At 37.9% G+C, this 23,597-nt stretch overlaps 1 protein-coding gene across 1 annotated transcript in view; it reads right to left on the reverse strand.

The window, feature by feature from the left end:
- LOC129765197 (coatomer subunit beta') overlaps positions 1-23,597 on the reverse strand; it is a 314,457-nt gene that overhangs the window by 99,481 nt on the left and 191,379 nt on the right. The window contains exon 3 of the mRNA XM_055765215.1: positions 2,452-2,709. Coding sequence (XP_055621190.1) covers positions 2,452-2,574 — 123 coding nt within the window. The 5' untranslated portion in view covers positions 2,575-2,709. The remainder of the gene's footprint in view (positions 1-2,451; positions 2,710-23,597) is intronic.

Here is a 23,597-nt window from a genome sequence, read left to right on the forward strand (position 1 = left end):
ATCACGCTCTATGGTTGTATCGCCCCGCACCCTCGTGGGAGGTTCATTGCCTTAGGGGCATTGAATATAGGAAAGCTAAACTTATGTGTGTTCCTGGGTCATCATATTTATTACAAGCTTATGCCATTAGATATGTTGTCCTAAAAGGATTTTCCGATATTTGATTTCGTTGGAAAGTTACAGACAACAGTATGAAGTCATTTCAAAGGATATAGTATTAATGTACGAATTTTAAAACACGTTTTTCTCGAAACCATGTTATTTCAATTGGTGATATCGATATTGCAGGTTTTACTCGACCGATTTGGCTGAATTTTTATTATCAGCATATAAAAGTGAATTATCTAAGGCGTTACATAGCCGTTTTTTGATATCGCATTTTTTCGATTTTTTAAAAATCGCTATTTAGAGATTTTTCATAAAAAATATCTTATTTTTAACAAAAATGGCAGCCGATTTGGATGTTTTTCGAATTTTCAAAAACCCTTACGTAACGCTTCAGGTATTGTCCTAAAGTTTCAAAATATACATTGGAATTCGTTATACGACACCCTTTTGCTTCAGAACCGATACCACCAGTAAGGTACCGATTTTCAGACAGCATCTACGCATCCAGCTGTCAACAGTATCATGATCATTATTCGTGCACTCAAAACAAATGGAAAATACATCTTCAAATATACCTTAAACAATAACCAAAATACACGAACACTTCACTTTATTCGTAACATCCGGATAAAAAACCACGAAAATTCATTATTTTCCGACCTTCCAGACAGGGGTCCCACCTTAATCGACTAAAATAATATTTTCTGTATCATCTGAAATGAAAATGAAATGTATGATTAATTTTGTCTAGTATTGTTACAGTACTGGACAAAATAAGTTCAACTTATTGCTTATTTGTTTCCTATTTCTACTGCCGATATCATATACCCATTTCAGGTCAAACAATGCACCCGAACAACAGATACAAACATCAAATCATCCCTGCCGATTGCCGTTTTTCTGCCGAAAAGCAAAAAATCGTAACCGTAATCCTGAATACAGCCTTATCACAACGTGAAGATCCTTTCTCAAATTAAAGCATGTGCTTATCATCACCGTTCAATCTCTTCCATCATCACTCTTCCCGTTGCTTGTTTGGCCGCTTCTGTAAATTGTATTACGAATATTGATACATTCTACATGGCACCATCTCTCGAGCACTCGACGACAGTCAATTCTTGCTGCTGCTTGCCGAAAGATTAGATCAATGCATTATTAGATTTTCGTTGTTCTGGTTTTCATCCCGCAGCTCGAATGCCACCACCCTTCGAGCGAATTAGGCATTTATTTTGATCGCTATCCCTGCGAGGGGAAAATTGAGCACAAAATCGAGGGGGAAGTGTTTCCCCTGGTGCGTTCCCACAAGCAGGCACAAGAAATGTCACACTCAGAAAATACGGACAAATTCATTGTTACCCATTAATGAATTCAAATGGGAAAATAAACGATTGCGATAGCACCAACAACATGATTATTACGAATCGGCGTGCAGTGGAGTGGGAAGACACCTACCGGGAATGACACCCACCAGGTTAGACAGCTAACCACTTGGGTCGGAAATCACCTGTGGAATTGGTTTGAATTACAATCCCCCCTTCCTAAACGATTTTACAAAAAGTATCGCATTTAGAGTCGTACAACCAGAGACAAAGCTCGAATCCCACGTCCCAAGAAAACAAAAGCCATTTGTAATGTGATAACTTTTCAGCAATAAAAACAAACGAATTCAATTTACACTGCTTGCCGGGATGGGACAGTGTCTAACCTCAAAATGTGCGAAGAATTGCTATTCATTACCGACGGTGAAATGAAGGAAACTCCTCCAATTACCCACACATTCAGCCAAACGCACTCCGGTTCCCGTGGAACCGTTCCATGTGGGAACAGGCATGTCGTTGATTATTTTCGCCTTTTGTCACGTCTGACTGCGGTTTTGGTGTCGGCGTCGGTCGGCTTTTCGTTTAGCAGAGGAATCCTTTCAGCCAAACGTGTGCGTGTGTGTGTGTGTGTGTGTGTGTGTGTGTGTGTTGGTGTTCATGGGGGTACTTGCTCTTCAGTCGTCACATGTTTTCTAAAGATCGTTTACCGCAGATTCCACTTCACCGTGGGTCGTAGTGTGACTAGGTGGCGGTGATCGGTGTGTAACGAACACCGGTAGCCGCCTGGAAGTGGTGTGAAATATTTGGTTTACATCGTTTTCCGTAAAATGTTGCTTATGAATAGCAAACGTGTCTGGAGTTGGCATGTAGGATATAGAACATTCATTCTCACCCTCAGAATCTATAGTTATCTTGGTAATTGTCAAAATCAGAAAAGTGGTACATTTTGTTGAAATTGCACCGATTAACAAAAGCTCTTCATCGATATTTTAATTCTTTTCTTATCTACCTATTGGCTACTCACCAATTTCATAACATCTACATCGAGCAGCTTCCGCATGCGCTCCTCCCGTCGAAGGGCTGCTTCCTTCTGATGGTGCCGCCGCTGTTTATTTCGCTGTTTGCTCCCACCGCTCAAGTGTCCCATGTTTCGGTCCGGTTACCCGGCTAGTTTTTGCTACTCGGTTTCTTCCCTCTTGGCCGTGACAGCCACGAGTTGTCTTCCTGTGCGTTTCCGCTTGCTCTTCTATTGACCCTTTGCTCGCAGCATTCGACTCACTTCCTGCGAGGAAAGATAGCAAAAAAAAAAATAGAATGAGTGCTAAAGTTATTCGCCCATTTTCACCAGCTCGGGATAGCTTCCTGAATAAATTTTCCATTATTCGTGGCAATCGTTTTGGACAGAAGCAAGTAGGAAGTGATTCAAGGAGCGGGTTGTCATCTTTAAGGAAATCGATAAATTTTCCAACGCTGCAACGTGTTGATTCTGTCACTTCCTTCCTCCACGAATCCGCTGCGAGCCCAGCGTGTGGACCCATTCGCTAACCCTGATGAAGATCCGCATTTGCGAAAAATTGGCAAAGTATGGAAAGCCGACGGATATACAAAGAAATGCAAATTCGTTGGCTTGTTCCCTCGTGGGCATTATTTCAGCGACAGTTGGGAACAATGGCAGAAGAAATAATTCTTCAATGGGAAAAACGGGGTTCGCCGGGGGTTTCTTTTCTTTTCGACGAAAATTTTGCATCCCTCCGAATCTACGATCGCAGTTACATTAATCTCTTATGACAACCTTGGCTTGCATTTTATTTTGGCGTTCCTAATTTAATCAATGTGGTTATGTTCATCTTGAAGTAAACAACATTGTAATTGTTATCGATAGTATTTTTGAATTAATTTGCAAACCGTGTAACAGACGGATATGTACAAATTATATTCAGGACAATGAGAATAACCAACGTTAACTTGTCCACAAACATACTGTTTCCCTGGAGTAACCCCTTTCTGCGGATTCTATACCGTCGGGAATAAATCTTCCTGTCTCCATCTATGAATATGCAACAAAAATCCTGATGCGGGACGATTATGACGGTGGCATTGATGATGGGGCAGATTGAAACCGAAGCGCGCAGGACCAACCGTTCCGCATCATGTCCGGCAAAATCGATACTCGGGCTCGGGTGGAATATTCACCGCTGGGGGTGGAAATAAACACGGGATCCGTAGCCCGTGTTGGAGCGGCATGTGTGTACAAGAAGCAAATTGAATTCGATGTAAAACATTTGCTTGAATTTTGCAGTACCCGTCGGGCGGAAAAGATTTAAGTTGTTCGTAATATTATCTTGTGACAGTAGAAAATTTGGGTTTTTATAATAAGTAAGAATAAGGTTACTGGTTCATAGATTCATAAGGTTCATACTTTTTGTTATAGTATGCTCCCATCAGCGACCACTAGTGAAAAAAGACCATCGACTACCTCATGTAGAGTGGAAAGTAAGTAAAAATTACTCTGAATATAACTCTTCACAAATCGTTCAACAATTCGGTATACACCGTACGACAATCAAGAGAATGTTAAAAGAGAATGACTAATTTGTGAAACTGTATATCTGAAATAATCGAGTACTATAAGAGAATTAAATATGCTGCTGAAAGTAGAATTGTTTGAATGTTTAAATTAATTGATGGAAGATATTATATGTTTACTTGAAGGGAAAATACAGGAAGCTGGAAATGGCTGTGAACTCGATAGTATCTGCGTCGTTAAAGTTCAGTGATTTTTGTCTTAATTTTGAAGTTTGTGCAATTGATAATTTCAAAGAACAATTACTTGAAGACTGATGATTTGACCGTTGACCAGATTGATTGCAACGAATCTGTCTTATTTTTCAAAATGATTACCAGATAAACTTTTACTCACTTGACGGAAAAAATGTGTCGCATGAATCAAAGCTGACAAAAACCGGATAATTTTCATGTTACAGTGTTTTCGGTACTCATAAACATTTTGATTATGATAATTGGAAAATCGAGAAACTTTCGATGTTTCCAAGCGGAAACTGTTTTTTGAATGGTTCTAAAATCAGTTTATTCTGGAAGTTCCCGAAAAAGACTACAACCTAGGGACGTTCCGATAATAGATAACTGCATTGCGCACCATTACTTGTGGGGATGAAATTTCCTCTGGCGATTGACTGATTAAAGATTGTCCAACGCCAACAGAATGATGAATCAGGGCCTAATTCAAAACATAATAGTAATATATCGAGAAAAATTAGAAATGTCAATTATGCTAAATTCAGAAATACTGGACAAGGCACTGAAAAAAATAACATTAAAAGATCAACCACAGCCACAATCACAAAATCTTGGAAACAATTTGATGTGGTCCAAAACAAATATGTTTTTGGTTAATGCATTATCAAGTTATCGGTATAGTGAATGGTCCATCAGAAAAGGATGAAGAAACCTATGTTGGGAAAGATGAAGATGAGAAAAAAAGAAAAATAGATACAGTAATCAACTGAAAATACCGTTTTGTCTCAAATTCCGAACACTTAAGCTTAGCCACCATTAAATAGTGTCTCATTACTCAAAATGGTCCTTTATTGCGAAATTAATTTGATTTTCGGATACAATAGAGCCTTCTTTTCCATTTCCATTTCCAGATATATTTTCATGGTGAAAAACTAAAAATTACATTTATCACATTTGTCTCAAATTCCGAACACCATTTATGTCACTGATTCATATTCCGAACACTTTTGTCTCAAATTCCGAACAGCCAAAATGCATTTGTTTAAAAAAATCATAACTTTTGAACTACTGGACCGATTCAGATGATCGATATATCAAATTAAAGCGAATAAGCTATTCTTTTGTGAAAAAACATATTACTCGCAAGAAAATTTGATTTGGTTTTCGTAATTCTCTATTGTGTTTGTTTTTTCTAGTTTACCTGGTTTCGGGACCTAGGGCGCTATATATTTTTATATTTTTTCTTGAAAGCTGAGGAGTTTTTATTTACATAACATATCCTGAAATTAGAGTTGTGTTTTTTTTATCGTTTATGAGTTATTATTTTTCAAAGTTAACATGATTTAGTCTTCGTTCGATATTGCTATGCGACTAGACGAGATCTATGCGAAAAGGCTTCCATTTTTTGCAAATTAAATAATAGAAGACTAGCTCATTGGTTTAAATTTAATATGTCGATTATCCAAATCTGTTAGGTAGTTCAAAAGTTACGAATTTTTGAAAAACGTCATTTTTGGAAAAAAGGGAAACATGAGTTTTAGACCAACGATTAACTTTGAAAAATTATAATTCAAAAACAAAAAAACAACAAATTTCTGTTTTCTGGATATGTTATTTATATTTAAATGTAATATAATAATCGAGTTCGCCCTGTTACTTCAGGACCCCGGTTTTGTTATTGTGGTTTTAGTTGAAGACCTGGCTAAGAAAATCAATTTTACTCTCGTTGGTTTGCACCTGCAACCTGCGTTTTGCAAGAATGAGCATGCAAACATTTGTTAACAAATGTTCTTTTTATACTGTTGCACCAGAATTGAATTGTCCTTGTACTCTAATTTGTGAACTATCGTTGAATTTGCCGGAAAATAGTGTTCAAACATTTTTCTTCGGAATTCGATTCATGCGTCGAAACTTGATTCAAATTTCGAACACTACGTTAATTGTAATAAAGATTTCTTCATAAGAGATTTTTTTTAACAGTTTAGAGTAGATTCGTAACGAGATTCTTACCGAACGAATATATAAACAGCAATTCAAACACAAAAATTTAAAAATTCACGATGCTTGTTTTCGACGGAATTTGCTAATGCAAACTTTCTATCACTGGTTTTCGATAGTCACTTTGTTTTTTTGACGTAGGATTACGTCTTTCGGGAACATATTGGGGTACAAATTGAAAAATGAAAATCGATCGCATGGTGAAAAATGTCCAATTTCAAACGCTTGTTACTCATTCATTTCATGATGGATTGATGAGATTTTTGCATCAAACGATTACGGCACTCCATAACAATTTTTCATATTGAATAAAATAGTATATATCATATAACTAACTATCGAACAATTGAAAAAATTCAACCCCTATCCAAACAGAGATACCCAGTCCTGATTGGTCGAAATTGACGTCATTTCTTTTTCGCGCCCGATTCGTTCTCTCACCGGCAAGCTGCATGGCAATCGAGTTGGAGGCGCCTACATCACACATACCAAATGATATAAAAGCAAGGATCATTCGTGGATCTCATTCATTCTTACAACGGACGTGGAACGGACAACAACAAGTGGAGAGCAGCAGCAGTGAAAGCGGCTAATATATAGGCGAGCATAGAAGTTGGGCGGTCAAAATGCGAGCTGTGTCTCACATCGAGCTTCTATGGCAGCATAAGCAGCGGCAAACAGTAGCAACGGTTGTTGAAACCGATCTACTACTAGTGGCAGCAGCAAGCATCACGAGCGGATCGTTTCAGGCACGCTCTATCCATCAGAAGTTCGAGAACGTTTCTTGGCATCGTGAAAGTGCAGCATCGAATCTGAGCGGCCAACAATTGAGCTGTGTCTCACATAAGTGGCAGTAGCAGCAGCAGCGGCGGTAAACATCGAGGCTGAACCTCAACAATCGAGCTGTGTCTCGCATCGGTCCACTACTGTTGGCAACAACAAATATCAGGAGTAGAGAGTTTTAGGCATTCTCTCTTTCTCTACTGCTGCTGCTGCTGCTGCTGCTACTCAGTCAGATTTCTCATTCTTGTTGGACTCTCAGATCGATAAACATATGTGTTTCTAGTGTGCATTGCTGGTACTCCTGTTCACATCAACCAATACAATTGGATGCGGTTATGGAGGTAAAGGAGACAAAGGACCCGATTAAGGAATAGTGTATCGCAAGGTTCCACATGGCAACATCCAGTGTATCAAACCCGCTATCCGTTGTTTAGCTCACCGTGATGGTGTCAACGAAACCCTTGCAAACCGACGCACAGAAGCCGAAGATGCCAAAGCCAAGGAAAGCAGCAGCGACTCCGAAAAAACTACCGCTGCCAAAAAGTTAACAACTACTACATCCGACTGAAACCTCATTACATTAGCACGCAGCAGATTCCATACAACCCATTTAACCATTCCAGTTCTTTTCAGGACTTTCGATATTGCTTTGAAACGAAAGAGTTTAATTTATTGTTTTCCACTTATCATAAAAATGATATAAAACTACGATCAAAAATACTGTTTACTTTTACATTTTCTTTGATCATGTGCAACTAACAGGAAACTTATCACGTCAGAAACATACTTTCCATCAACCAACCTGACTGGATGCGGTAAGGGAGGCGAATGACATATGTATGCATATATATATATAGCGAAACGGCTCCGGTCATACACAGCACGTTTCAGACAAATGCCTCAAGGAATTTTATAAAATAATATTTTGCCGATGCCTTTGCGCGAACTACACAGGCGAGTAGCACCATAATAGCAAATCAAATGTCGAAGTTCGTGATATGGGTGCGTTCATCGCTATTCGGTTCGGCGTCGGTTTAACCCTTTCATTACGGCAGTGTGCTCCGCCGAAGTGCTACCCCTGTACGAAGCACTGCGCCGAAAAGTATGCACATCGCGCTGGTGTGATCGAAGAGCAGTATGAATTTCATGTCGTCTAAAGACGACGCTCGTACACACAGCTCGTCGCGTGGATGTCGTCTATAGACGACATTCGTACACACAGGACGTCGCGCGGATGTCGTCTATAGACGACGCTCGTAACGGATGGGTTAACCATCAATAACTACGCTTGGCAACATTGACATCTGGCAATTTTCATATAAGATTTTTTCCCCGCATGTTAAAAGTGGTTTTTCATGTACATAAAAGCGCAGCGTAGTATGTCAATTGCTTCCCGGTTAGAAAATAAATGATCGTTAGAGCGACCCATCCAATTTCAAACGCTTATTGCTCATTCATTTCATGATGGATTGATGAGATGTTTGCGTCATACGTTGTCGGCACTCCATAATAATTTTTCACATTGAATAAAATAATATATATCATGTAACTAACAATCGAACAATTAAAAAATCTCAACCACTATCCAAACAGAAGATACCTAGGCCTGATTGATCGAAATTGACGTCATTTCTTTTTCGCGCCCGATTCGTTCGTTCACCGGCAAGCTGCATGACAATCGAGGAGGAGGCGCCTACTTCACACATACCAAATGATATAAAAGGATGGAGCGTTCGTGGATTTTATTCATTTTTACAACGGACGTGGAACGGACAACAGTGGAGAGCAGCAGCAGTGGACGCGGCTAATATATAGACGAGCATCGAAGCTGTGTGGTCAATAGGCTAGCTGTGCCTCACATCAAGCTTCTATGGCAGTATAAACAGCGACAAACTACTACTACTCTACTAGTGGCAGCAGCAAGCATCGCGAGCGGAGCATTTCGGGCACGCTCTCTCCATCAGAAGTGCGAGCACACGCTTCTTGGAATCGTGAAAGTGCAGCAGTGAACAGTGACGAGCATCGAATCTGAGCGGCCAACAATTGAGCTGTGTCTCATATCGAACTTAAGTGGCAGTAGCAGCAGCAGCGGCGGTAAACATCGAGGCCTAACATCAACAATCGAGCTGTGTCCCGCATCGGTCCAGTACTGATGGCAACAGCAAACATCATGAGCAGAAAGTTTCAGGCATGTTCTCTCTTTTTGCTGATGCTGCTGCTGCTGCTCAGTCAGATTTCTCATTTTGTTCGACACTCAGATCGGTAAACATATATGTTTTTAGTATTTTAAGTGTGGTCACATCAGATCAACATCAACCAACATGACTTCATGCGGCAAGGAAGGCAAAGGAGGATCGAAGCGTATCGCAAGGTTCTACTTGATAATATCCAGTGTATCAAATTCGCTATTCGCCGTTTAGCTCGACGTGATGGTGTCAACGAAAACCACCAAAATAAAAACAGAAATAAGCAGCAGCGGCTCCGAAAAAGCTACCGCTGCCAAAAAAACAACAGAAGTGAATTGTTGTTTTTGTTGCTCCATAAAGTTTTACGCGAGTAAATATGTCGGAATATATGTTCACGCAATATGAGCGCCAATCTCGTAAACGTGCATCGGAGCTGAAACAACTTTCTATCACTGATACCGAAAGCTCGATTGTAACACTGGTGAAATGAACAAAAAATACCCAACAACCAAATCAAACGGCCCTTTTCAGGGCCATCAGATCATTATCAAAGAATTTAACAATATATTTTTTTCAAACATCCAAAATCAGCATGCGACAGATAGCCTAACGTAATTCTACGTCAACTATGCGGTCGTGTCTCGGACACAACCTTCTGTGACTTTTTGTAAATGTTTAATATTATAAATTATAGGCAGAATGTATACCTGTAAATGAATTTTAAAATAAAGCCTACAAACCAAAGAATGTTAGGGTTTTCATTATGGAATTATTTATAACATTAAAGTTCAGTAAATTCTTATTTGAAAATGATGTGTTCGGGATTTGAATACGTCGAAACTCGATTCAAATTCCGAACACTACTTCAATACTAATTTTAATGAATATTTCTGAACAAAATATATTTTTTTTCATCCATTTATTACAGTCCCTTACCTTTTCTAGCACTTAATGTGAAAACAGCAAACAAAATAGTTGAAAAACTACAAAAACTGAAAAAATAACGGTGCTTGTCTTTTACGGAATTTGCTAACGCCAACATTTTATCATTGGTTTTGACTGTCACTTTTTTTGCAAATGCTGAATATTATAAATTATGGGCTGTATATATGATACCTGTAAATGATGTGAAAATGTAGCCTATAACCCAAAGAATGTCTCATTATCCAACTATTTATAACATTAAAGTTCAGTAAATTTACATTTCAAAAATGAAGTGTTCGGAATTTGAATCATGCAAATAAACTTGATTCAAATTCCGTACACCACTTCAATACTAAATTCAATGAATATTTTTGCATACAATATAATTTTTTTCATCCATTTATTGTAGATTGTCACCTTTTCTAGCAATCAACCTGAAAAAAAGCAAACAAAGAAATTGAAAGGACTACAAAAACTAAAAAATTAACGATGCATGCTTTTTACGCAATTTGCTAACACACGCATTTTATCTTTGGTTTTGACTGTCACTTTTTTGCAAATGTTTAATATTTTAAATTATAGGCTAAATCAATGCTCGTAAATGATGTTAAAATGTAGCTTATACCTCAAAGAATGTCAGGGCTTTCATTATTCAATTATCTATAACATTAAACTGTAGTAAATTTACATTTAAAAATGAAGTGTTCGGAATTTGAGACTGTTCGGAATATCAGACAAAACGGTAGCAGCTCTGAAAAAAATCATACAAAATTTCAATTCTAAATTTGAAAAATACGATAGAATGGGAGCAACAAAATAACTTTAATTTAGCTACAATGTCTTTCACACAATGTATTCGAGAAAACATGAGACATTGCTATGAGAAAAGCACTGTAACTATAACGTCGTTATATCATGTTATACTGTGTTGTTTTACGTGTCCATGTGATAAATATTGCCATAAATGTTATTTTGTTATAATGTTATAAATCATACATATTGGAGGGAAAAAAGATTTTTCGTTTAAGAAAAATTTCTGTTTCGAATATATCACGTTTCCATTTTAATACGCGGCCATTTTTTAGCGTGATATAATCGAGACGTCGTGTTATATTTTTTTCATTTTTCTGTTTTGCAAAATCACTGAAATCGTTCATAAAACTTTATTAGCGAGCAAATAATGATACGCTGGATACAAATAGGGTTTGAAGAAGTAAAAATGAAAATCTTTATGGAAAGTACACAACAAGGTAACCATGCTAACACCTTTGCTGCTAAGTTGGTTCTCTGTTGAACAGTTATGTTGCTATAATGCCATGTTGTCGACAATGGTGCTCCACAACATTGTTCGATTTGATACCAATAGTTTTTCGTAACTATCTGCTTCAGCTTCATTGCCCCCAGAGGCTTGGTAAACAGGCCTGCCTTCATAATATCCTTTGGACAGTACTGTAGGATTACGATGTCGTTCTCCACAAGGTCCTTTACGAAACAGTACTTCGTGTCAGTGAGATTCGACTTGCGGGTGTTCCTATCAGCAACAGAAAGAGCAATACAACTCAGATTGTCTTCATTTACCTATATCGGTAGCTTAAGTTTTTAAGGTCGTTCATCAACTTTCGAATCCTTGAAGACATTCAGCAAGCGCGATGTATTCCGCTTGTGTGCTTGACAATAAAATTCCAGCCTGTTTGTTGTATTTCTAGTTGTCCACCGTACAGCTTGAAGATGCAACCGGTATTCGATTTCCGGTCGTCGGCTTCACCTTCCCAATCTGCATCGGCAAAGACTTCAAGTCCAAATTGTTCTGTGACCCCAAAATGTAATTCGTGGTCGATTGTACCCTTGATAAAACTTAAAACTCTTTTACCTTCATTCCAGTCAGCTTTAATAGGCTTCGATACACGTCTTCCAAGAATAGAGGTTGCGACGGTCACTTCAGGGTTTGTATTGATGGCTCCTAGTGAACTCTGGAACTGCTTTTGAAATGGTTATACTCCTTCTCTTGTTGAAGAAAGCTGGTTGTCAATGTTGGATGCATTCGCATTCACAATCTGGAAAGGTGATAGCACTTTCGTTATGTAGTTCTTCTGGTTATGAACAAACTTCATTCAAACTTGAATTCCCAGAAAGGAACGTAATCACTTAACTCCGTTTTTTGAACTCCGCTAGTAATGCTTTCACCAAATGGTTGTACACCGATTCTGTCTTCGCAATAACGACGATGTTATTGAATTCTGCGTTCGGACACCGTACAGTCAGGGATCTGCAGTTGACGACTGGAACCCATGCTTCTCGAACACATCATCAATTCTACGGCTCACGACTCTTGCGGCCTGCTTGAGTCCTTTAACCGCGTCTCAATGGGCATACGACATTCATGTTGATGCCCGTGAAGTCCAAGGTTGCTTCATATAGATCTCTTCCTGAAGCTCCCCATATAAGTACACCGTTTTGATGTCTACGTGACGAACCAGCATTTTTGAGAAAATCTTTGCACCATAGGATTGCATTTGAACAGTCTCATATCCTTTTCGTTTGAAAACTCATTTGCATCCTATTAGCTTGTGTTTTGAAGGTAGATCGAAGAATTTCCCATGTGCAATACCATTTCTTTCTCACATTGCGACCTTCGACTTTTAACATGCTCAGACCTTAAAACAGCTTCCGCGCCCGCCTTCGGTTCAGCCTGTAGATTTACGGTAAGTCTAAAGGAGTCCTTACATCCTTGCGAAAAAAAACACCAATGTTCGGTCGAGATGAACGTCGGCACTGATTCGGAGTATGTTGTATCTTCTACCGAATTCTGCTGCCGACAGTCGCTTTCGTTTTCAGTCTTGGGAAAATCTAGTTCTTCGGGATGTTCATCTTTCTTCGCGACAGGATCTCCTTCACTCAAAAAACGGACAGAAATTTCTCCAACATCCTTCTCAGTTGCAGCCAAAAACCTTCAAATGCTTGATTTCAGGCTTTTTATCAAACCAAATCCCGAATGGTGTAACACCTACTGCGCTGGATGGCAGCCTGGTCTGTCAACAAGTCAATATTCAAGGTCCTATTCTTTTTTTCGGTCACGCCATTTTGTTTAGGCTTAGCGCTCCCGTGGTCGAGTGGTTAGCGTCACACATTATCATGCCGGGGGTTCGGGTTCGATTCCCGTTCTGGCCGGAAGATTTTTCGTCAAAAAATATGTAGTCACGTGTATTTTAGAGCTTGCCACTCCAGAATACATTCAAGGCGTGTTATTCGGCATAGAAATCTCAACTAAGTACTACTAACAAAAAAAATGATGCAAAATGTCAAATGTTCCACTGGAAACGTTAGTGTCATCCAAGAAGAAGAGGAAGGCTTCTTCCCGAACTGGTTTTCCACAAAACGGACGTATTCGAGAATCTTGCCTTCAACACCAGATTTATCCTTAAATAATATATCATTGTGTATCTGCAATGGTCATCGTTCAATTAGATAATATCCGCAAACCACCCATAAGTTTTGTAAATCATGTAAATTTATATTGTCGCCATGAAAATAGCTCCCTTCTGAAGCAATACGCAGGACGTGCCATCTTCCCTTCAAGGCAATATTCACACTTTAGATGAACTTCACAGTTCTTCATCCCTCCAAATACAACCCTATGGTCAAGTCTACGGTGCCACAAATGTTGGCAATCCTGATTATGTCGTCGTTTTCGTCGAAATGGTACAATCTATTTACTACATGAGCTGAAAAGTCCCGGGATTTTTAATGAAAACAATAGTTTTTTTGGGCGAAGCTGTATTTATTCCTCAGCATAGTTTCCTTCGAGGCCTAGACACTTGGTATAGCGAGTTTCCAACATTTAAAAAGTGTGTCATTTAAAAAAAAAATACGATTTGCCTCTTTTTCCATTTTCTATACTAAGGCTCAACTAGTGACACTTAAACAACTGTAGTTTGTGAATGCACCATTTGATAACGGAACGAATCGAAGCAGTGTGGTTTGAGCGCTCGAAACGAATGTTGTCTCATTTTGAAAAGAAGCAACTGATCATCGTGTTCTCAGATTCGAAACTTTATTCGACTGTACCGGTATCCAGTACACGAACGGATAAGTATGTTTTACTCCTGAAGCCTGAAAATGTAAATGTGAAATTTAAGATTACCACCAATCATCCCCCTGGAGTCATGGTATTTGGATGAGGTTACATCGAATCGATTTAAAATGCCTTCATTTTTCATAAAATCAGATTTAAAAGTGGACACTGAAGTCTACATGGACACTTTGAAGGATCAAGTTTTTCCGTGGATTCAAGAAAACTTCGATGATCACTAGAATATTGTTTTTCAACAAGTTGGAGCACCATGTCATGCAGTGATAGGCATGAAAAAAGAATATCTTGGATGTTTAGAAACTTTTCTCAATTTCTGGACTATTTTATCGAAAACTACTATCGTAATTTTATAGAATTGTTTGTTAAATATTACTCTTTCAATTGATTAACAAGTCTTAACAACAAGCCATTTTTGTTAGATTTTGTTCACTCCCTTACATGACCTCTTTAATGTGTGCAAATATGCGTCCACCCCCAAAAAATAAGATTAAAGTCACTCAAAACCTTTGAGTAACCACTCGTCGCTTCATGTTATGACAGTAATAGATGTGCGGAATTGTTGGCAATCGATATTAAAGTGATATGAACAAAGTGTTGTTTACATTGTATTAAAAACAACATTAGATAACGGTTTCTCAATTTTGTTTGAATAAAAACAAAATTGAGAAATTTGGTTAAGTTGAAATAGCAATTTCATGACTCTTTATAATAAAAACACATTTTCATTGCATTTCCATCATATGGGTTTGATTCACAAAACTTAAACCAAACATTTCATTTTAAAGGCACGCAAAATAAAATTGAAACAAGTATAAAATCCCGAATTCGAGAAATAACGAATCACACAATAAAAGCAAAAAAGCTAAAAGCATCAATATTTAGTGTGGCCTCCTGAAGCTTGAATGACCTGTTGGAGACTACCAATCACCTAATCATCTATGGGCATATTATCGAGCAAAGTTCTGAAGGTGCTAAGGGTCGATTCCGTTCCACGCCTTCTGGAGAGCCGTGAAATAAGCTGTTTCGTAGGCCAGTTTTTGAAGCGATTCCTTCAGGTTATCCTTGAGCATGTCAACGTAGACATCTGTTGTCATGATTCCGTGAATTCGCTCCAGATTTTCAACACCAGCCATCCTCGCACAATTACATTGCATCCTCTCCGTGCTTGACTATAGCCTACAAATGACTTTTCTGCAATCCTTAACCATCCTTCCGCCACACTCTTTCGCGTCGCTTCTTGTTGAAAAGCTCAAATTTCGATTCGTCAGTCCAAAGTAAGGTAAATGACCTTGGTTTGTCCAATTTGGGATGTTTTTACGCAACTAGTAAATACAAATCGATTTTTCTTCATGAAAATCACATATAATCGATACGTGTTTGGGTTTGTTGAAAAGCCCCAAGTCTCTAGTTGCTAATACTGCCATAAGGTGCTGAAATTATTTAAATTGTTATGTTTTTCAACGATTTTCCACAAGGAGGAATTGGTTTGACCGCCTCTGATGATGGTTTGTCCAAAAAATGATCATGATTTGTCCGTCTTTAGAAATCACCATTTTTGAATGAAAACATTCGTTTATTGTCATCATATTGATCCATTCACAATTTAGGCTTTCTTTAGAATATTGCCTTTTTTTTGGGCATTTTAAAAGTGTTACCCTCAACACACTCAATACAGAGAAACTTTATTTATGCCATGCGCGAAGGACACAATAAACAAACTGAAGCGCGCCAAGCGGTTGCCATAGAAATCACGTGGACAAAACTACACTATTGAATTGGACAACTCATGATCAGAATTGAGTTCATCAAAATGCGTTAATTTAATGATTTATCTATGTAAATCTGATACAAATGGTGTTCAAGCATGATGTTTACAATATTTGTAAGTGTTATAATCCAGAAAAGGTCTGAATATGTGCCAAATAATCATCTGGTGATCGATTAAAAGTTAGCTCAATTGAGGGGAGCATTGACATCAATAGAAGGTGTATTTTATCATCCTTTAAAACATGTGATTACGTAAAAATATACTATAAAACTACTGTAAATCAAGAAAAAGACAATTTTGTTTATATGTTTTGAAACATTCAAATACCTGATTTGACAAAGGTGTGCTAAATTAGAGCATTCAAAAAAGTGAACAAACCATGATCATATTTTCGACTGGACAAACCAAAATCATTTACCTTACATTGTTCTGAAAGTGTTTGGGTTTGTTAACATGTTTTCGGGAAGATTCAGTTTATTTTTCTTTCTGATAAATGGACGGTTTTTTTTGTGAATCTGCTTTTGAGTCTATGCTCAGCTAGTCTGCGGCACACGGTTCTGGCCGATACTGCCATTTCCCGGATGATTCGTTGATCCGTTCGGCTATCGGTATTCCGACGACGGCCTCTTCCGGATTTGTCAGCAAGCAAACCATAAGCTTTGTGTTAGTGCACAATTCCACGGACTACTCCCTGGCTTGTTCCGAACTTCTCTGCAATCTTCCGCTGTGAAATCTGCTGCAAATGATCCCTTACGACAAGATATCGGACTTGCATGCTGATTTTCGTTCCATCCATTTTGATTTTGTTGAAAACTCTTTGAACAACTATTTCAACAACTTTTATGTGCCAACGTAAACAACACTTTGTTTATATCACGTCAACTGAATCACTGAAAGTTTGTAAATAATATCGCACATTGTGGAAACAAGGGGTTAATCAAAGGTTTTGAATGATTTTAAATATTTTTTTTAGAGTGGGCTTTTATTTTTGTCATCGTATATTTGCATACTTTAAATAAGTTATGTAAGAAAGTGAAAAAATCGACCGAAAATGGCAAAACTTGTTACTTACTTGGAAGAGTAATAGTTAATATACAATTCTATGAAATAGCAGTAGTAGTTTTTAATGAAATACCTAGTCCAGAAATTGAGAAAAGTTTTTGAATATGCATGATGGGCTTTTTTATGTCTATCACTGTACACAAGTGTCAATTTTCTTAGATGTTTTGAGAAGTTCTGTGACAATTACTAGTGACGCATCGCTTTAATCGACTTCGCGGGAACACATATCAAATTTTACCAATAAATAAGGCAACAAACAATCGACTGAAACTGTTCTCCACGTGCAATTGGCACACTGCATCAAACACCAGCTCAGGATTTGTTCTCCGCCGTTCGCCGAATTCAGCCATTGCGCGAACAAAACGCTGCTAAATTTGATCCGTTTACCGGTGCATTGTTTCGGGTTCCAATACTGAGGCGAAGCTGATGAATTCAATTTTTTCCTGCCGCCAGGATTGCGTTCCCATCGACAGCTGGGAATGCACCGACAAAGATAACAATAGAAAATCTCGCTCGTGATAGCTGCATTTCCCCTTGCTACTGTCAGTTTTTGACAGTTTCATGCGAGGGAAACCTGTAAACTTTTTCAGTGTATTTTTTTTGTATTGTTCCACTCCACACAAAATCTATCGATTCGAAAGGATTTACCGGGCGTCAATGACGCTCGGGCTTATCGACGGCGAGCGCTGTATGCGTTGGGAAACTTTTTTTCTGCTCTGAATTGTGCATTTATTAGCGCTCCACTGTGAGTGAGACAATGAGGTTTGAAGTAATGTCGTACGCCGGTAATCAATCGGCGCCTGCCGCCATATGATTCTGTTGCTGGCTGTGAAATACGTGAGCCGGCATCAGGCTCACGCAAATGCATTTGCTGCCATTGTTTCGAAATGTGGCATTGTTTGGCGCTTGGTTGTTGTTTGTTTGCACAGCAGATGCATTTTTGGCCTATTGTGGCAGTGGGCAGTGGTGGTGGTGAATGATTAAATTGCAATTAGTGGTATTCAGTGATAATTGCATGACATTTGGCGACGATGATTGACGTTATTTCGGGGTTGATGGTTTTTTCTTCAAACGTCAGAGATGGTAGCAGTCCTGGCATTCGATTTGATCATAAACCACGAAAGTAATATCCACATTTGTTTCCGTTGTTTTCCGTAGCTTTACATTAGTTATGGAAATTAAACGTCCATTCCCCGTCACGCTCAGAGACGCCGGTGCACACATCCATATAGACGGAGAGCAAATAAAATGTCATGAATTATTTTAATCGGCTCTTGCATATTGATAGCCGTGGACTGCAGCCGATGCATCGGTCCAGCTGGACATCGAATGGCCCCTCTGATGTCAAATATATTAGCTGCCATTTTCCTGCCCGTATCAGAGCTTTAGCTTCAAGCGAGACTGAGACTGTTTCAGTATGTAAATTTTGAGCCTATAATACAAGCCCGCCATTCGCTTCGCTACCGCCCAATAGCCTCGGAGCTGGGAAGTGAATTACATGGTATTATATTAATAAATCGAGTTGTAAACAAATAACAAAAATATTGATTCCCATTTCAATATATTATTCATGGGGTGTGGTGGTGGCGGTGGTCAGTGGGGTGGCCCGTTATGTTTGGGGTAGAGCAATATGACTGAGCGAAAATATTTATCCTTCTGTGAACCCCGATAAACTTGGAGCACGCGGAAGGTAAACAAGCGGTTGGACGGGCAAATATATACGCACTATCGGGCCGAGTGAAAATATCGTCAGCCGGGTACAATAACGTTTGACATTTAAATTTTAAATTAACACAAACAATTCCGACAGTTATGGTACGACCTGACGCTAGATGTGTTCACCGGGATTTGTGTAGTTTGTGTTCGATGATTTTGTCAGCTCGGTTGCACACAAGATGTGGAAAACATCGTTCATCACATATCATGCAATAAGCCTTGTGTGTCATATGTTGTCGGCAATTGAATCCTCCATGATTTTTAGTGACAAGTTATTTTCTGTGAAAATACATTCATTTTTCCTGGAGATAAAAATCGATGTTTCCTGTTGCCATTTGAGGCGCAAAGCCTCAGGAATGTGCGCGTGCGAGGAAGGGAGGATCAATTTATGCATAGTGGAAAGACCGAAGGGTTGTGAAACATGCCACCCCTCAATTGAGACTAACATGCGGGTTCCCATAGGGGAAAAGGCGCCGTGCAACAAATGTCTTTATCGGTAATGTACGCCACCTTCGCTGTTGTGTTAGGTGGAATTCGCAAAGGGCGTAGGAAACAAAACGGCAAATGCTTTGGCAGAATGGAAACGAAGGGAACAAAGTATGCGCATATTAAGCTTCAATTTCTCTATAAAGAAATCTCAACAAACTGGCCCTTTAGAAAAAATGGTAGCGAACGCTGTCCCCTGCTTACAAATAAATATGTTTCTCTACAGGGGAGACGTTTCAAGAGTCATTATGTGATTATGAACATTGGGAAATAGCTGTAATCTGAAACTGATTCATTTTAAAGAGAGTTTAATGAAGTCTCGGCTTGAGAGAGTTTATGTTTTTTCAATAACATTGGATATTAATAATACTTCCGCAATGCAGCGTTTCCCAATTTTAAATAATCTCTTAAAATATGGACGAGCTGCCAATTTTTTTGAAGCGCTCCCAGTGATTGGATTTGGAATGTTTTGACAACAGATCGTTCTGAAAGGTATGCTCTTTCAGTGGCGAAAGATTTACTACAATTCATTCAGTGTTGGCGTTGTGAATGATGGAAAATATCGCAAAAGTTCGAGGATATGTCACCAGCATGTTTATCAAGTTTACTCATGGGATTTTTGTCGACTAAAATTTTTTTTTCATTTCAAATAAAACTGCGGACTCGAAAGCCTATAAAGAAGAGTGATTGAGAAAACGCATTCATCCATATATCAAAGCACACAAAATGAAAGAAAAAATCGAAGTACACCGATAGGAGAAATTTATTTACAAATTTCGACATGATCTGGTCGAATATTGCGAAATAATTGAGTTTAGTTAAACCAACAAGCTATGCCCTGAGGTCCCTTGCTGAGAGAAATAATAAGTAAATATAACGAACATTTTTGGTACATGCTACCAATATATAGGCATTTACTACCGTACTAACACATATATTTATGTCAAGCAGAACCATGATCCCCAATATCGGCTACATTTTCCCGGCAAAAATGCAAGTATTAGATTTAGGGGAAGTGGGAGGCATAGTGGTCACCATAAATATTATGTCCATTTCTTGCGCTTTTTTCGTCCAAATTTGTTTAAATCATTATTGAAACAGTATGTACATTAGGGTGCCAATGAAGATGGTCATCTCCAATTTCAAAAAGTTACCCCATAAAAAATGTTCATCACCTTCGGACGGCATACGTTTGCCTGGTGCATTACGTTTGCCCGGTTGAACTTATATTGAAAGATATGCTTCGGTGGCGATCATACGTAAATACCGCAAATCACAAATACGCATTTTCGTAGCACTAAATACAAAAGATAACAGAGTGCCCGTGCGAAAAATAAAATTGCTATTTATTGAATTTCAGCTCCGGTGACGCTAATACGTAAGCAGTAGCGTAGTGTGCAGGCGGCAAACCCGGCATTTTCCGGGGGCGCTGGCCCTTTGGGGCGCCAAAATCCATGAATTTTCAATTGCAATTTTTTTCCGGATTACATTTCATCTTTCATTTGAGTAAAAAATATCCATCATGAGTAGTTGCTTCTGTACGTACATGATATCAATAACCTCTCTTTGATTTTCGCAAAACTGAAACAACATCACATCACATTTTATCAATAGCCTTTTAATTTTTTGCTACGTATGCCTGGGCGCTCCTCCATGCTAGGCGTTGTTTTACAGTTATTTCCTATGGGAGGGCCCCTATCTGGAAGGTCGAAAAATAATGAATTTTCGTGATTTTTTTTTCCGGATAAAGGGAAACTTCGATGTAACGTACCCTCGATATAACGTCACTCGATGTAACGTACATATTTCCAAAGTGTAAAGGAAAAAAAAATCAATATTTTTTTTCCTGATAGAACAATGAATTATCTGTACTGTGGTGCTAAAACAAGTTATGTACCTTCAACCAATCCCGAAATACAGCTGGTTTTGTGATTCCGGATTCTAAATGAATCAAGCTTCAATCAACAGTACGAAGGGAAACATCATGAGAAAGGCTGGCTTCGTCTTCTGATTGAAGTTATTCATTAACTTTACTAAAACAGCAACACAATAATGTATTATAGACTACGTGTGTGAGTACTTTATTATGCTTCGATATAACGCACAATTCGAACGATTGTTTAATGTACGAACAATGATCTTTACGCTGTTGACAGCTGGATGCGTAGATGCTGTCTGAAAATCGGTACCTTGGTATCGGTACCTTGGTATCGGTTATGAAGCAACGGGGTGTCGCAAAACGAATTCCAATAAATATTTTGAACCTTCAGGACAATACCACATAGGGGTTTTTGAAAATCCAAAAAAAATGGTGGCCATTTTTGTTAAAAATTAGTTATTTTCATCAAAAATCGGTGTTTGAAAGCTCATAAAAATCCCTAAAAAATAAATGTAAGAAAACGGCTATGCAACGCTTCAGATAATCCATTTTGACATGCTGAAAACAAATTTCAGTTGTATCGATCGAGTAAATCCTGAGGCATCGATACACCCAGCTGAAAAAACGCGTTTAAAAATTCGTACAGCAATACTACATCTCTTGAGGTGACCCCATTTTTTGGCTGTAACTTTCCAACGAAATCAAATGCTAAAAAAATGCAAAAAAAAAATGTTTTTTCGATCAGAAGTTTTATTGCACCTTGAGAAATTTTGTTTGATAATTTTAACAATGAATCTGAAATAATTGCTTTGATTAAAAAAAGTCGCTGTCAAGAAACACAGTTATACATAGAACAGAAGTCAAAAGTTGAAATTTGAATGAGATGCTGATAGAAAGTATTTATGATTTCCGGTTGCATTCTTACAACTCGACGAATCAACTGATACCACATAGTTATGTACACTGAAGTCGCTTGTTGCGCAGTTTTTTATACACGATTTTATTTTACGAGGTGTTTTTAACGCGGTTTTTTGGAATTCACGCGGATTTCGGAATTTATGCGGTTTTTTTACGCGGATTTCGAAATTTACGCAGTTTTTTTTACGCAGCACGTATCAACCGCGTACAAATTCAATGTGCTAATTGGTGTGATTTTTCACGAAATATCTTTGTATTGTATCACTGATTAGTAGCGGAGAAATAAAAGAAGATACAGATATCTTGATTTACGCATACAAAAAAAATCAGCTAATCAATTGTTAGAATATGAGTTGCAATTTTAATTAACAATTCACTGTTTGTTAGATTTCTATACGGTTTTTTAAATTTACCCGGTTTATATTTACGCGGATTTTGGAATTTACGCGGTTTTTTTTACGCAGCACGTATCCCCCGCGCAAGAAGTGACTCCAGTGTATATCCAAAAGGATGTTTTTGCAGGATATGTCTAATAAGGATGTATTTTTTACAAATTTTCATCAATGAAAGAACAAACGACATATACAACACGTTCAAGTCCTCCATCACTAAAGCATGATTTCCAATACAAAAATTGTTATCGATTATGACTTATGGAGCTCGGTTGGAAGTCATAATGGATTTATGAATAATTGCAAAACTGATGATATCAACTACCATTATATCCATCAGCAAATACTGTGCGCAAAAATATTGAAATCCGATGATGTGAGGAATTTGGCTCTCAAAATAGTCAATATCGTTAGTTAAAATAGTTAACTACGTATAAAAAGCAGTTTTCAGAAACGCAAGTTCAGGGCAAGAGAATTGTGGATCAAATATTGGAGGATTATTATTACACCCCGAAAAAAAACTTGGCAGTTTTTTTTAAAAAGAATTAATGGCAACTGCCAATAAATCATATCCTCAATAAGTGGGTGCATGATCTCGTTTTTCATTGTGTCATCATCAAAATGAAATAAATTTGAAACATCAACGAAAAAAAACTGCAAACACTCTTTAAAGCACAATTTAGGAGACGAAGTTTAAATCAATTCGAAAACATTGCGACTGAATCAGAAAACTAAAACACATTGATACGATCGTTATGCAGATTAAATTTCTTTGATATGAAATGAGTTCGACAGAAGATTTGAAGATATTTCCAAAAAAATATAATTCATAATATAATTCATGTCATTTCCATTCAATGATGGAATCAACATAGAAGAAATGTCAATGAATTAAAAATCATTGATTGAAAATTAAATCTTCAATTTTCATGGCGATATATTTTTTTAAATCAAGAGATATGAAGCGCTTGATTTTAAAAGCATTTCAATTTCAAAAATATATTCACTGCGCTTATTGTAATTTACTTGGCGAGGAAATGTGTTGTTGATAACATTTTTCGGATATACTTATACCCGAAAACAATTTTTTCTACTATGAATACAATCGAAACAAAACATCGCTCTCCTTTGACAGATTACTAATTATAAAATTGTTCGCAATAAAAATAAAAACATAAAAAATAAAAGAGCCTATTGTTATTATAACTAAC

This window comes from Toxorhynchites rutilus, chromosome 2 (assembly GCF_029784135.1).
Source record: "Toxorhynchites rutilus septentrionalis strain SRP chromosome 2, ASM2978413v1, whole genome shotgun sequence".
In the NCBI taxonomy this organism is placed as follows: Eukaryota; Metazoa; Arthropoda; class Insecta; order Diptera; family Culicidae; genus Toxorhynchites; species Toxorhynchites rutilus.